The sequence below is a fragment of the Cherax quadricarinatus genome, chromosome 14 (genome assembly GCF_038502225.1).
Source record: "Cherax quadricarinatus isolate ZL_2023a chromosome 14, ASM3850222v1, whole genome shotgun sequence".
Lineage (NCBI taxonomy): Eukaryota > Metazoa > Arthropoda > Malacostraca > Decapoda > Parastacidae > Cherax > Cherax quadricarinatus.
The window spans coordinates 26,352,741-26,369,981 of NC_091305.1; the positions used below are offsets into that span (position 1 = coordinate 26,352,741).

The 17,241-nt window shown below is 36.5% G+C and overlaps 1 protein-coding gene across 3 annotated transcripts in view; it reads left to right on the forward strand.

Moving 5' to 3' along the window:
• Positions 1-15,510, forward strand: part of LOC128699335 (plasma membrane calcium-transporting ATPase 2) — a 79,992-nt gene extending 64,482 nt beyond the window's left edge. For 2 of the 3 annotated variants that reach the window (XM_070084930.1, XM_070084931.1), the window contains 2 exons: positions 13,154-13,364; positions 13,589-15,510. In XM_070084930.1, the coding sequence (XP_069941031.1) occupies positions 13,154-13,345 (192 nt within the window). In that variant the 3' untranslated portion in view covers positions 13,346-13,364; positions 13,589-15,510. Of the gene's footprint in view, positions 1-1,767; positions 1,837-13,153; positions 13,365-13,588 lie in introns of all 3 variants that reach the window. The other variant, XM_070084929.1, reaches the window with a different exon arrangement.
• The last annotated feature ends 1,731 nt before the right edge of the window (positions 15,511-17,241 follow it).

Below are 17,241 nucleotides of genomic sequence, written 5' to 3' on the forward strand. Positions count from 1 at the left end.
TGTGTGTGTGTGTGTGTGTGTGCAAAACAACCACTGTGAAAGAATAGAGAAATTCCAAGTGCTTTCGTGACTACTCACGAAAGCGCTTGGAATTTCTCTATTTTTTCACAGTGGTTGTTTTGCATATTTTTTTATTAATTATTAACACACTGGCCGATTCCCACCAAGGCAGGGTGGCCCGAGAAAGAAAAACTTTCACCATCATTCACTCCATCACTGTCTTGCCAGAAGGGTGCTTTACACTACAGTTTTTAAACTGCAACATTAACACCCCTCCTTCAGAGTGCAGGCACTGTACTTCCCATCTCCAGGACTCAAGTCCGGCCTGCCGGTTTCCCTGAATCCCTTCATGAATGTTACTTTGCTCGCACTCCAACAGCACGTCAAGTATTAAAAACCATTTGTCTCCATTCACTCATATATATATATATATATATATATATATATATATATATATATATATATATATATATATATATATATATATATATATATATATATATATATATATATGCAATAAGATCACAGTAAACAGGTGGTTTCAAAATATGCAAAACAACCACTGTGAAAGAATAGAGAAATTCCAAGCGCTTTCGTGACTACTCACATTATCAAGGAACTTGATAATGTGAGTAGTCACGAAAGCGCTTGGAATTTCTCTATTCTTTCAGAGTGGTTGTTTTGCATATATATATATATATATATATATATATATATATATATATATATATATATATATATATATATATATATATATATATATATATATATATATATATATATATATATATATATATATATATATATATATATATATATATATATATCAATGCACCACACAGAAACAAGCGGGTATATGCAGAGAAAGAACGCAGTCAGCAGGACTCGATACTTCTACTGGGGACGGTCAAGATTTCCAGGCAGCGCTATCATCCACTCAGCCACAAATGCCGCATAAGCTGGGTAGCCTTGTTCACCAGCCATGTTTCTTTCCCAGCTTGTTTCTGCGTGGTGCATTGATATAAAAATCGATTAAGAGGTCAGAACAAGCAGGAGGAGATTGAAATTGCTTAAATCCATGATTGAGGCTGACTGACGTGCCCGGGCTGGGAAAGAAACATGGCTTGTGGACCAAGCTACCCAACTTATGTGACATTCCTAGCTGAGTGGATACAATCGCTGCCTGGGGAATCTTGACCGTCCCCAGTAGTAGTATCGAGTCCTGCTTACTGCGACCTATGTGTATATATATATATATATATATATATATATATATATATATATATATATATATATATATATATATATATAAAATTGTGTATGTGTGTTTGTGTATAAACTAAGCTGCACATGTATGTCTCGCCTGAATAACTATAAATAATAAATGAGAATGGAAACGTTCATATAGATACTTTAGCATTTTTAATTCTACACTCTGTAAGTCATATAAATATCAAAGCCGTTGCTTACATAATACATCACTGTACATATAAAACATTAACTCATAAAACAGGATCTTCATAACTCTGAAATACTGTTTAAACTGCATATATATACACTGGCACAGTTTGTGCAGACAACTCTAAATAAGTTAAATATATTGGTTAACTAAGTCCAAGTTTAATTACTCTATAGAGAAATATAAAAGAATATATATATATAATTTTAGTAATTAATGAATATAATGATCATCATAAATTATAAAGGATAATTTACAAAGAGAGATTGTTTACTCCTCTTTCCCCCCTCTCCCTGTGGCTGCCCTAGGTGATAAGTGGCCGGGTGGAGGCTCCTCTGCTGCCTGTACCCAACCGCAAGGAACCCCAAGACCAGGCTGTAAGAACCTAATATTCTTACTTCACGCTCAATTTGAAAGCCTTTCATACTCACAGTCAAGCTCTTGCCTCCAAATGTTTTCCTTCAAACTTGAACTTCCATTCCAGAGAAATAGGTGAGTTACAGATGGGCAGTGTCTGCTAGCGATCAGCGAACGGAGGATCGAGCCTTGGCCAGTTCTTAAGCTGAATGACATGCGGGTTCAGCATTTCGCCTAAATATATTAATCATGCCTGAACCCCCAACCTTCAACCCCTATATTCTCTGTTGTCTATTCTCATATGCAACTTAAGTCTGTAACGTCACATTATCACTCACCATCTCTTCCCTTCCCCAGTAGACCACAAAATCCTCATAATTTGGGTACATTAAAAGTGGCTAATTTTTAATTAACTGGATTTGTAATTACTGATTTTGTCGGAGTAATGAAGTACAGTTATGACGTGAGTAGAGATTTCATTTTTTCATGCTCTTACACATGTTCTGGTGTCCATATTACAGAATGGACATAAATTCGTTAGAAAACATTCAGCGTAGGATAACTAAATTAATACATAGCATTAGAAATCTTCCTTATGAAGAAAGATTGAAGACTCTTAAGTTACATTCACTTGTTAGACGAAGAATGAGGGGAGACCTGATCGAAGTGTATAAGTGGAAGATAGGTATTAATAATAAAGGGGATATTAATAAGGTCTTGAGGATGTCTCTCCAAGAGAGAACCCGCAGTAATGGATTTAAATTAGATAAGTTTAGATTTAGAAAGGACATAGGAAAGTATTGGTTTGGAAATAGGGTAGTTGATGAGTGTAACAGTCTACCTAGTTGGGTTATTGAGGCTGGGACTTTGGGTAGTTTCAAATTTAGGTTGGATAAGTACATGAGTGGGAGGGGTTGGATTTGAGTGGGACTTTCACATCAGAGCTTATTTTTTGGGTGGCATTGAAAATTGGGTTGGGTAAATGTTTTGTTAGTGGGATGAATTGTAAAGGACCTGCCTAGTATGGGCCAACAGGCCTCCTGCAGTGTTCCTCCTTTCTTGTGTTCTTATGTTAAGAAACTGTACACTGACTCAGTGAGGTGTGGGTGTCCTGCTCTGGTGGGGGTTTAGGTGAAGAAAGATCCAGTTAATACAATTTGGAATGATTGTTCCCTTTTCTGTTTTTGAAGGGAACGCTTCCCTTCCCAGTCTTGTGGTTTGTTACGCTAGGTAAGGTTATTTTCCTCCTTTGAGTGAGCTACACTGCTTAAGCTGTTACGATCCATAAAATTCTCTTTAAACAACAGCCTATTATGTACATCTGTAACACTAAATACATCTATTCTCCGTTCATATTAAATGCCCTTTTCAAGTCCACAAATGCAACATAGAGTTCTTTTACCAAGTCTTAAGCACTGCTGCTCACTTACATGCTTATTTGGAGGGTATTCCGGGTATCGACGCCCCCACGGCCCGGTCCACGACTAGGCCTCCCGGTAGATCACGGCCTGATCAACCAGGCTGTTACTACTAGCTGCACGTAGTCCAACGTACGAACCACAGCCCGGCTGATCCTCCACCGATTTTAAGTATCTGAATGCAGTTTTACAAAGAACATTTTATTATGGCAACGTTTCGCTCTCCAGGAGCTTTGTCAAGTTCTCTTACTTCCAAACTTAAATAGAGTTGCATTTCCACTATAAAAGAAATATGTGAGAAGAAACCTTAGTTTGACTGGCAAATGGTGGCGATATGTGTGGTAATGAGACGGTTTACAGAACAGTTTTTTTATGATGACAGCATTTAGCTCAGAATAAACCAGAACAGATTTGCTCTATAAACTGCCTCTCTTCACTGTATGAGATGAAACCTGGGAGAGTGTAACTACGTCTCTCAGACGTACAATGGAACGTTTACATGTCTCCAACATGTCTCCAGTTTCTCCAAGCAAGGAATCTGACTTCTCAAAATAGAGGGCAACAAACTCTTGCGTTCTGGGGATTGAATGATTTACCTTTTAAGTAGAACTGAAACTTTCCTTGGCTCTGAAGTAGTGACAAGACGGCATCTTCGATGTGAATAAACACACGTCTGTACGTGAGGGACTCTTGTGTATCTGGACAATACTTTGAGGTAATCAGAAAACTAATTACGTGGTTGTAGAAAGAAGTGCGTTAATCCGGTAATAATTATAGGTCAATGAAGAAGGGAGCTTAATAACGAGGACGAATCCTGGACCTGCGTTCATATATCCCTAAACTAGTAATTATTGAGCAATTTGTATTTTCTTTGTAAGTGCTACAGAAATGTAATCCAGTCTCATGATTAGGTTATATGACCGAAATAGTATCCCTTTACAATACCCGCAAAAATATTATCTAGTACTGCATCATCGTGACTTTGAAAATATGCTCTCGTACGATGTAAATTGAGACAAATTAATTGTAACAGCCCTGGAAAGGAACTCATCTGGGAACAAATTAATTGCACTCCCACTTCTATAGGAAACCTGCCTGCGAAACTTTGTGTCTGCAGAAGAGAAGTCGAATTTACAATTTTATTTTTCATCTTACACTCATCATGAGTCGATTCCAGGAAGATTCTTGCAAAACTTTCCAAGCCTCCGTGTTAACTCCCTGGCACCTTGCCGAAGAGTTAACTCGCTTGTATATCATCTAGATAGATTTAAGGTCTTATTACTTTTGTTATATATAAAGCAGAAACGTTTATCTCCACTCGGGAAATTCTTACCTGAAATGGGAAGGATTTCTGTTATCGCTTTGTAAATGAAGTGCCTAGTGTACAACACTTACCAGAGACTGTGGAAGTTGTTAAGGATCTTCTATATCACTTATGAATTAAAGTGTAAGAGACAATAATAATAATCATAAAAATGATCGGCTACTCGTAACTTTATACATATTTAACACACAAACTCATGGCAACGTTTCAGTTCGACTTGACAAGTCACACTGAAGCGAGAAGGATGGTGTATGCATATTTTCTGGGCTTCTCCCCTGGTCCAGATCAGACTGAAACATCGTTGACAGTTTCCCCCTCTCATTGTTCCAGCCACGTTATGACTTTTTTATTATTATTCTTAATAACTTTTACTATATATATATATATATATATATATATATATATATATATATATATATATATATATATATATATATATATATATATATATATATATGTCGTGCCGAATATGTAAAACTGGTCAATTAGCAAGAACTCACTAAAAATTAAGTCCTTTCTGAAATTTTCTCTTATACGTTTAAATATATATATTTTTAATTAATGTTAATGTAAAAAATTTTAGTTTTGCACGAAAAGAATCTTTAGAAAACTTACCTAACCTTAATGTAACAAGTGTAATTTATTTTAGCCTAACCCAACTAAATATATTTTAGATTTGTTTGCAATAATTTAATACTAAATAAACCCAGTGAAATATATTTTTTTCGTTAGGTTCAGAATGATTTTGGCGAAATTATTGCATACACAAATTTTCACTTGTCCTATATGGCAAGATGAGCGTTGCTATTTAAGCCAAGATCGCAAGTTCTGCCTATTCGGCACGACATATATATATATATATATATATATATATATATATATATGTCGTGCCGAATAGGCAGAACTTGCGATCTTGGCTTAAATAGCAACGCTCATCTTGCCATATAGGACAAGCGAAAATTTGTGTATACAATAATTTCGCCAAAATCATTCTGAACCTAACGAAAAAAATATATTTCATTGTGTTTGTTTAGTATTAAATTACTGTGAACAAATCTAAAATATATTTACTTGGGTTAGGCTAAAATAAATTGCTTTTGTTAAAACAAGGTTAGGTAAGTTTTCTAAGTTTCTTTTGGTGCAAAATTAAAAAAAAAATTACATTAACATTAATGAAAAATATATATCTTTAAACGTATAAGAGAAAATTTTGGAAAGGACTTAATTTTAAATGAGTTCTTGCTAATTGACCAGTTTTACATATTCGGCACGACATATATATATATATATATATATATATATATATATATATATATATATATATATATATATATATATATATATATATATATATATATATATATATATATACATATATATATATTCAACAAGTCGGCCGTCTCCCACCGACGCAGGGTGACCCAAAGAGAAAGAAAATCCCCAAAAAGAAAATACTTTCTTCATCATTCAACACTTTCACCTCACTCACACATAATCACTGTTTTTGCAGAGGTGCTCAGAATACAACAGTTTAGAAGTATATACGTATAAAAATACAAAATATATCTCTCCAAACTGCCAATATATATATATATATATATATATATATATATATATATATATATATATATATATATATATATATATATATATATATATATATATATATATATATATATATATATATATATATATATATATATATATATATATATATATATATATATATATATATATATATATATATATATATATATATATATATATATATATATTCTTTCTTCTTTCAACGTACCGGCCGTATCCCACCGAGGCGGGGTGGCCCAAAAGGAAAAACGCAAGTTTCTCCTTTCAAATTTAGTAATATATACAGGAGAAGGAGTTACTAGCCCTTGCTCCCGGCATTTTAGTCGCCTCTTACGACACGTACGGCATTCGGAGGAAGAATTCTGTTCCACTTCCCCATGGAGAATATATATATATATATAAATATATATATATATATATATATATATATATATATATGTGTGTGTGTGTGTGTGTGTATATATATATACATATATATATATATATATATATATATATATATATATATATATATATATATATATATATATATATATATATATATATGTGTGTGTGTGTGTGTGTATATATATATGCATATATATATATATATATATATATATATATATATATATATATATATATATATATATATGTATATGTATATATATATATCTATATATATATGTATATATATATATATATATATATATATATATAGATATATATATATATATATATATATATATATATATATATATATGTCGTGCCGAATATGTAAAACTTACGATCTTGGCTTAAATAACAACGTTCATCTTGCCATATAGGACAAGTGAAAATTTGTGTACGCAGTAATTTCGCCAAAATCATTCTGAACCTAACGAAAAAAATGTATTTCACTGTGTTTGTTTAGTGTTAAATTATTGTAAACAAATCTAAAATATATTTAGTTGGGTTAGGCTAAAATAAATTGTTCTTGTTATAATAAGGTTAGGTAAGTTTTCTAAGATTCTTTTGGTGCAAAATTAAAAATTTTTACATTAACATTGATGAAAAAATATATCTTTAAACGTATAAGAGAAAATATTAGAAAGGACTTAATTTTAAACGAGTTCTTGCTAATTGACCAGTTTACATATTCGGCACGGATCAGAGTGTAGTTGCAGCTACATTTAGAGTAAGAGGTAGATGGGAAAAGAGGAAAATGGCAACAACAAGTAAGAGGGAGTTGAAAGTGTATAAACTAAGGGAGGAGGAAGTTCGGGTGAGATATAAACAACTATTGGCAGAAAGGTGGGCTGGAGCAAGTATGAATAGTGGGGGGGGGGGGGGGTTGAAGAGGGTTGGAATAGTTTTAAAAATGCAGTATTAGAATGTGGGGCAGAAGTTTGTGGTTATAGGAGGGTGGGTGCGGGATTAAAGAGGAGTGATTGGTGGAATGATGAAGTAAAGGGTGTGATAAAAGAGAAAAAGTTAGCTTTTGAGACGTTTTTACAAAGCAGAAGTGTTATAAGAAGAGCAGAGTATATCTAGAGTAAATGAAAGGTAAAGAGAGAGGTGAGAGAGTGCAAAAGGAGAGCAGATGATAGAGTGGGAGAGGCACTGTCAAGAAATTTTAATGAAAATAAGAAAAAAATTTGGAGTGAGTTAAACAAGTTAAGAAAGCCTAGAGAACGAATACATTTGTCAGTTAAAAACAGTGTGAGGGAGTTAGTAGATGGGGAGATGGAGGTTTTGGGTAGATGGCGAGAATATTTTGAGGAACTTTTAAATGTCGACGAAGAAAGGTAAGCGGTAATTTCATGCACTGGCCAGGGAGGTATACCATGTTTTAGGAGTGAAGAAGAGCAGGATGTGAGTGTTGGGGAGGTGCGTGAGGCATTACGTAGAATAAAAGGGGGTAAAGCAGCTGGAACTGACGGGATCATGACAGAAATGTTAAAAAGCAGGGGGGAGGGGATATAGTGTTGGAGTGGTTGGTATTTTTGTTTAATAAATGTATGAAAGAGGGGAAGGTACCTAGGGATTGGCAGAGAGCATGCATAATTCCTTTATATAAAGGGAAGGGGGGCAAAAGAGATTGTAAAAATTATAGAGGAATAAGTTTACTGAATATACCAGGAAAAGTGTACGGTAGGGTTATAATTGAAAGAATTAGAGGTAAGACAGAATGTAGGATTGCAGATGAGCAAGGAGGTTTCAGAGTGGGTAGGGGATGTGTAGATCAAGTGTTTACATTGAAGCATATATGTAAACAGTATTTAGATAAAGGTAGGGAAGTTATTATTTCATTTATGGATTTAGAAAAGGCATATCATAGAGTGGACAGGGGAGCAATGTGGCAGATGTTGCAAGTATATGGAATAGGTTACTAAATGCTGTAAAAAGTTTTTATGAGGATAGTGAAGCTCAGGTTAGGGTGTGTAGAAGAGAGGGAGACTACTTCCCGGTAAAAATAGGTCTTAGACAGGGATGTGTAATGTCACCATGGTTGTTTAATTAATATATTTATAGATGGGGTTGTAAAAGAATTAAATGCTAGGGTGTTCGGGAGAGGGGTGGGTTTAAATTATGGGGAATCAAATACAAACTGGGAATTGACACAGTTGTTTTTTGCTGATGATACTGTGCTCATGGGAGATTCTAAAGTGAACATAGAAAAGAGTAAGGTGATGAGGGTATCAAATGATTTAGATAAAGAAAAATTGGATTTCGAATTGGGGAGGAGTATGGAAGAAGTGAATGTTTTCAGATACTTGGGAGTTGACGTGTCGGCGGATGGATTTATGAAGGATGAGGTTAATCATAGAATTGATGAGGAAAAAAAAGGTGAGTGGTGCGTTGAGGTATATGTGGAGACAAAAAACGTTATCTATGGAGGCCAAGAAGGGAATGTATGAAAGTATAGTAGTACCAACACTCTTATATGGATGTGAAGCTTGGGTGGTAAATGCAGCAGCGAGGAGACGGTTGGAGGCAGTGGAGATGTCCTGTCTAAGGGCAATGTGTGGTGTAAATATTATGCAGAAAATTCGGAGTGCGGAAATTAGAAGAAGGTGTGGAGTTAATAAAATATTAGTCAGAGTGCTGAAGAGGGGTTGTTGAGGTGGTTTGGTCATTTAGATAGAATGGATCAAAGTAGAATGACATGGAGAGCATTTAAATCTGTAGGGGAAGGAAGGCGGTGTAGGGGTCGTCCTCGAAAAGTTTGGAAGGAAGGGGTAAGGGAGGTTTTGTGGGCGAGGGGCTTGGACTTCCAGCAGGCGTGCATGAGCATGTTCGATAGGAGTGAATGGAGACGAATGGTACTTGGGACCTGACGATCTGTTGGAGTGTGAGCAGGGTAATATTTAGTGAAGGGATTCAGGGAAACCGGTTATTTTTATATAACCGGACTTGAGTCCTGGAAATGGGAAGTACAATGCCTGCACTCTAAAGGAGGGTTTCAGGATATTAGCAGTTTGGAGGGATATATTGTGTATTTTTATACGTATATGCTTCTAAACTGTTGTATTCTGGGCATCTCTGCAAAAACAGTGATTATGTGTGAGTGAGTTGAAAGTGTTGAATGATAATGAAAGTATTTTCTTTTTGGGGATTTTCTTTCTTTTTGGGTCACCCTGCCTCGGTGGGAGACGGCCGACTTGTTAAAAAAAAAAATACAGTACCCACTAGGTTTTTCCCTCTTGTCTCTCCTGATGTATGTCTTTAAAACACAATGAGCTGTTTGCTGTCATCTCGCGTGTCGTAAGAATTAGTGTAATATATACTTAGTAAATTGTTATGATATATGCGCACATAGTAAATTTTATTGCCATACAGGTTTATACCCTTTTTTACCGTCTTTGCCATGTTGTCATTTCTATTCCTGGCAAGTTGCTAGATCTTGACATTTTAGCACGGTTTGCAACCGTTATAAATATATATATATATATATATATATATATATATATATATATATATATATATATATATATATATATATATATATATATATATATATATATATATATATATAAGTGGATAAAAAGGCTTCAAGGAAGAATATTTGGATTTCTTCCTGAAGCTATTTGAATATTCCACTTCCTCTACCACCCCATCTTTTCATTCTGTTTTTTTTTTACCAATAGGAATATTTTATTACATAATATGGTACAGAGGATTTAAGAGATACATTGTTGATATAAAGGTGGCATATACGGTACATTTTGTTACGTGTGTATCACCGATTATAAGGCGAAAATATCATCCAGCTCCTCAGAGCTGGAGCGTGTGCCCAAAATACAGCAGGCATTACCCCTTTGAACAGCCGCAATGAGCCGCTGGAACAGAAAACTAGCTGCTCTGAGATCCCTAGTTACCCTGATGAGTCTTTTTCCCAGCTCCTTAAGGAATTTAGATGCACTCTTTCCCCATGAGCCAAGAGTCTCTGAGCCTATGGGAACAAACATATAGTGATGGGCAAGTTCTCCATATTTTCTAGACTTTTGGGACTCCCTGAAGCTGGCAGCTGCCCCTCCTTCCTCCCTGGTGTATTGGAGATAGGTATCAGCCAAGGTAGATGCACATGTATGGTCCCACACAACCTGCTTCCCATCTGTCCAGGCTTGAAGGATGATACCATCTGGACGCTTCTGGCTGCCATCAGATCTGCATAGCTGGGGTGGCTCCCTTACTTCTGGGCATCCGACTGTTGTGAGGCTCCTCTTGATAATGTTATTAACCTCCTCATGTCTTGCAATCTTTCCCTCGGATTTACGGCACACAAGACCATGGTACCCGAATCGGTCTGCTGCTTCACTGCCACAAATACACCTGTGTTCGGCGAGAATAGGGGCGGCAAGTCGAAGGGCAACACCGATGCGGATGGTCTGTGGGTCGAGGCGTGTGCCAAGGCTGGAGTTGGGAACAACCAACAGAAAGTTTCCTGCATGAGGGACTTTCACTGCCAGGAGGCAGGCTCTATCCTTCCCTGACACACTCTGAAGCATTGTTGAGGCTATATTTTCCACTATTGGACCATCCCAGTGCGATTGTTTGTAGTTGTTGGGGGGAAGCAGGTCTGGTTTCAGACCCCGTTAGATTATCCCAGATCATGGCTCCGCCAATGAACTTTTGGCCCTGAACTCCAATCTTGTCCGTAAGATGTTCAGGGAGAATCGCTGCTACAAGCCTACAAGCCCCCTATATATATATATAGGAAGGTACCACCTCTATAACTGGACTGGGGACCCTCATCCTCAGAGAAGACAATAAACGTACCTCAGGGAACACTCAAGGAGTGTGTGTGTGTGTGTGTTAGTTACCATTTTGTTACCATTTTGTTATAGGCACATGTCGATTAGACACTAGGCCTGTTGTATATGCGCGCGTGTGTGTGTGTGTGTGTGTGTGTGTGTGTGTGTGTGTGTGTGTGTGTGTGTGTGTGTGTGTGTGTGTGTGTGTGTGTGCTGAGGTGTGTGCGTGTGTGTGTGCTGAGGTGTGTGCGTGTGTGTGTGTGCGCGTGTGTGTGCGTGCGTGTGTGTGTGTGTGTGTGTGTGTGTGTGTGTGTGTGTGTGTGTGTGTGTGTGTGTGTGTGTGTGTGTGTGTGTGTGTGTGTGTGTGTACTCACCTAATTGTGGTTGCAGGGGTCGAGACTCAGCTCCTGGCCCCGCCTCTTTACCGACCGTACGTAGTTGTGTACGCAGATGTCGAGTCGTAGCTCCTGGCTCTGCCTTTTAATATCGACTGCCTTGCTGATTTCTAGCCTCTAGGGTCAATTATACTCCTTGAATCTGTGTACAGTGTTTGCCTCCACCACCACCTCATCTGATGATGGTAGCGATAATGGTAGGGATGGTAGTGATAATAGCAATTAAATACACGATGCAATTGTGTGTATGTGTTAGTTAGTTACCATTTTGTCCTAGGCACATGTCGATTAGACACTAGGCCTGTTGTATATGAGCACGTGTGTGTGTGTGTGTGCGTGTGTGTGTGCGTGTGTGTGTGTGTGTGTGTGTGTGTGTGTGTGTGTGTGTGTGTGTGTGTGTGTGTGTGTGTGTGTGTGTGTGTGTGTAAAAATACATCTCATAATATTTATCACTGAACTGCATTTTATGGTGTCAGTCGCGCAGTAACGGTGTGCAGCTGTATTAGCTGCACCACCAACTGTTCTATTAGCATCTGTCCTCTCTCGTATGTAGGATTCTTGTTTACTTTCAGAAATGCGACCATTACATAAAATAACTTTTCCAGATTATCTACCATTATAAACGTTTTTATTCCGGTAACTCCTACCCCGCAAACAAGCCTTGTTCCAGCAGGTCTTATACAAATCAGTATTACTGTAGTGCATCTGTTGCAGTGCATCTTTAATCATTTGATCTTACTCCAAGTCTAATCCCATATAGTCCTCAATAGGTTTTTATCTCGGCAAGCCTTGCTCAGTGTCACATTTCAGCAGGTTTTATTCTAATACGTGAATTTATTAATATTTTTTTTCCTGGGCTGAAAATCCAAGTGGTGTACATGTGAAATCACAAAAAAAATATATATATATATATATATATATATTCTCCATACTTGGTGTAAGAAATTATCTGATACGGGTCATGATTTACACCTAAGTTGCGCCTTTAAATATAACATGACCATTCGGTCTCTGACAAATATAAATAACAGTTGAAGGAAAGTTCATTGGTGAGAAAGTTTTTCTGATTAGAGTGGCAACATTTACAATAGGAGATTTACACCAGTGATTACGAATCTTTATATGAACAATTATACCAGTGGTTACAAGCCTTTAAATAACGTTTATACCAATGGTTTTTGGCCTTACATATGAACATTTAGATTTTTATCTCAATGAAACTAAATATATTTACTCTTCAATCATTTCTGCCAGACATAATCACGAAGCTAAAGCATAAATAAATCTAACAATTGTAGTATTGTTCTGACACATTTCCAAAGAATAGGCTTCGTTTTACTTGCCAGTGATAGTCATCAAAACAGTAAATAACAAAAGGACTTCTTGAACTCTCACAGATACGAGTCATCCGAGCTTTCCAGTCCGGGCTTGAAGACTGTGTGGACTCGGAAAAAACTTGTCGAGACAGAAAGCGAAACCTGGGAGGTCGTCAGGGAGGAACCAGAGCAGCAGAACTCGACCGCGACTCCATCGATCTCTTCATTGACTCCGAAGAGTTTAACATGCCGGAAATCGCCGGATCCCGATAGAGGAGCCCTCTTGATAAAGGTAAAATTTTCAATAGTAAATTCCGCAGTAATTTCCCTTCTGGCTGTCCTCCTTTCATGGTAAATGATACTCCTGCCATTATGTATTGGAATAACTCATTACCACTGTAATAAATCCAGCAAGTGATCGTTAAGACAGTTTCTAGACCAGTAATTTTTAGCGTGCTGCCCACGGGATGGATATTGGGTGCATAATGCAGTTACTAAATAAAATCAACTTTGCAGGTACAGGAGGTGGACAGCCAGTCACACTCGAGGAGAAGAGGACTTCCCACCCCTGAACTTGAACTAAATATGCCAGTGTTAATGCCCATGGGACGTGTTCAATGAACAGTGAGCCACGTTCAACACCCATGGGACATGTTCAGTAATCAGACAAACTCTCTGTTGTTGTACAAATATTATATACTTTATGTGAAGCGCCAAACCCGTGTATCATTCATCACAAGGGTAGTGGTAAAGGCTCGATCCTCCGTCCATTAACTGAGAGACAGACACTAACTGAAGGACTTTAGAGTGCACTGGTGGCCCTATCAAAGCCTCACATTTAGACTAAAATTTTTCAAACGATGTCTGAAAATAATATATGCAATGTATCTGCCATATAAAATAATTGTAAAAATATTTTATGATTATCACTACAATTAAAATTACAATACTTCAAATTCATTTTGCTACAAACTTGAATTAACATTGAAGCTGGTCTTTCAATTCTTTTATTTGCTTCTTTTACTGTTAGGCTTCTCATAGTGAGCACAGTGATTCAAGTACAGTATTTATTTTTCATGCAAGACGAAAGGAAAGTATTTCTCTGAATATTCATGGTTCACTGTACCTAGTGGATGGAGTAATCATATTCTGTATGGACACTCTTAACTTAAAACATTTCCTGACATAATGTGATAGCTAAATGTAAAGAAAAAAACTTCTTAATTGATTAATCACGCCTTTCTTTGTAATCTCTCCAGACACGGTGGGTCAATTGTACAATGCAAAGGCAACACTTGGGTATCTTCAATGAGGAAACGTTTCGCCAAACAGTGGCTTCATCAGTCCATACAAAGGAGAATGGTAAAGAACAGGAAGAGTTTGAGGTAATCAGTCCCTCAGCCTTGAGTCGATGTGGTTAGTCCATTAATCTTCCTGTTTTTCACCATTCTCCTTTGTATGGACTGATGAAGCCGCTGTGTGGCGAAACGTTTCCTCATTAAGGATTTCCAAGTGTTGCACATGTGTCTAATTCATCAACTTGTCGGTTCTCTGAACCATTCATCTACATTCACTATGAAAAGGGTTTACCCGGTAAGCCTATTATATTTTTCTGTTAACCAATGGCTGTTTGTATGCAGTCCATATTAATATAATTGTGTTTTTAGTTGTTTTATAACACTTAATTTCCTGCGTATGCTGCAGTTTGTATTATCGCATAAGATGCGTTTCTGGTATGAGTGTGTTTAAGAGGTATTATCATAACTTTTCTCTGACAATCAGCTCGAGGAAGAAACTTTACAACGCATCATTATCGTATCCACATCATTATCGCATCCGAGACAATCAGGTTTTCATGCAAGGAGGATAAGCAGTGTTAATTCTTTGGATCAAATGCCTTTCGCCGGCGTCATGGAAACCCCTCTTCCCCACCGCACTGTTTCCAGAGCCGAAAGGAACGTTTGAGGGACAGTAATTCAGTATTTATTGTTGAAATGCGGATTACTATACCACAGTGCGTACAAATAAAACATTTTCTGAAGATGACGGGCTGGTCCATGATGCTTTGTAGTAAGTTGCTGAAATTACTGAGAACGTGAAGAAAAATTTTGTTTTTATTATGACATCAAAACAATATCCTGTGCCGAACGAGTTTGTCAGCTAACTAAACCTGCTTGGTATTAATATATTGGTATTAATATATTAAAAATATCAAGTGCTAAACCCGTATTGGTACTAAAAGTGCTCAAAATGTTACTCTCATCCGACACTGGTATATGATCGTCTGTGACAGGTTTAGCGATTATCAAGACGATCAGGTCTGCTGCTCGGGTGTCACGTTCTTCACACAGTATAATCTACTACCAGGTTCATCAGTCATCAGAAATGTTGTGGTTATTTTTATAAGGCAAAGCATGTATTCCTCTACATAACTTGTAAATAAGAATATATATATATATATATATATATATATATATATATATATATATATATATATATATATATATATATATATATATATATATATATATATATATATATATGTCGTGCCGAATAGGCAGAACCTGCCATCTTGGCTTAAATAGCAAGGCTCATCATGCCATATAGGACAAGTGAAAATTTGTGTATGCAACAATTTCGCCAAAATCATTCTGAACCTAACGAAAAAAAATATATTTCACTGTGTTTGTTTAGTATTAAATTACTGTAAACAAATCTAAAATATATTTAGTTGGGTTAGGCTAAAATAAATTGTTCTTGTTATAATAAGGTTAGGTAAGTTTTCTAAGATTCTTTTGGAGCAAAATTAAAATTTTTTACATGAACTTTAATGAAAAAAATATATCTTTAAACGTATAAGAGAAAGTTTTAAAAAGAACTAAATTTTAAATGAGTTCTTGCTAATTGACCAGTTTTACATATTCGGCACGACATATATATATATATATATATATATATATATATATATATATATATATATATATATGTATGTATGTATATATATATATATATATATCATAATAAACATCTTAGAAACAGTACAAATATGCACCGCCAGTAGTAATATTAAATTGATAGAAATTGTGGAAATTTGTGAGTGCTTGTTTGATACGAGGCGGTTGCTGCTTTCACAGATTAGTTGAGGTGATAATCTTATTCCTACAAATTCCCTGTAAATTTATTCTTTCTGGGATAAAAATGGATGAAGGACCAACTGGACCAGCGTCACCTGTGCACAAACATGGAGCGGACCTACTGGAGGTGTGGAGACCGTTCTTACCATAGGTCTTCCCCGAAGGTTAACTCCTAGAAAGGTTGACCCTAAAGTTAATCGTCTTGGAATATTAACCCCCATGCTGGTGATGACTTGTTATCAGTAAATGCAAGTTTAATGAGGGATCTGTAGCCTAAAGGCAAAAATAACAATTAATCCTATAAACCCCGGGATAACTGATCAATTTGAGGTGCTTACCTCTCTAATTTTATATAATTTTTTGAAGAGGTGGACCAGTGGAACTTTTGGTCAGATGACCAAAAGTTTCAGTGGCGGGTCATATGACTAAGACCCGAGTCAGGAAACATTTGTCCTGTTTCGTGACGAGTCCTACCTAACCTAACTGCCTCAATCATACCTTTGTTTAATGATAATCTATATATTGTGTGCTATACTACAAGACAAATTGTTCAATCACCAATGATCAGTAACAACACATTCTGACGCTCAGAGACAATGGCCTATTTCGCTGGTTAAGTATTTCCCAGATCGTCTCTGCACTTCTGTTGTTCATAGTTTCGCCAGGTAGTTATTTTGGCGAACAAGAGTGGTGTTTATAGGGTGCTGACACACACACACACACGTACACATACACTATCACAGCTCGAATTCCGAGAAGCTCCGACCCGCCCTCCCGTAGTTTAAAATTATATCATGGCAGTTCCCGCCTTTGTCTAATGGGATCTACTACATCTGTTGTATGAGCTACCATGGGCAGTAATTTGCTGATGATTCTAATGGTCTTGATGTCATTTATTTCAACCCTAAACATCCTAAATCACTCTGCGTTCTTAGGTGAATCGAAACTACCAAACCAAGTGGCCAGTTTGCCTTCGACGTTTCACATTCCACTAATATAAGATTCGCTGGGTTCAATTTTAGCCGAGTACTCTCC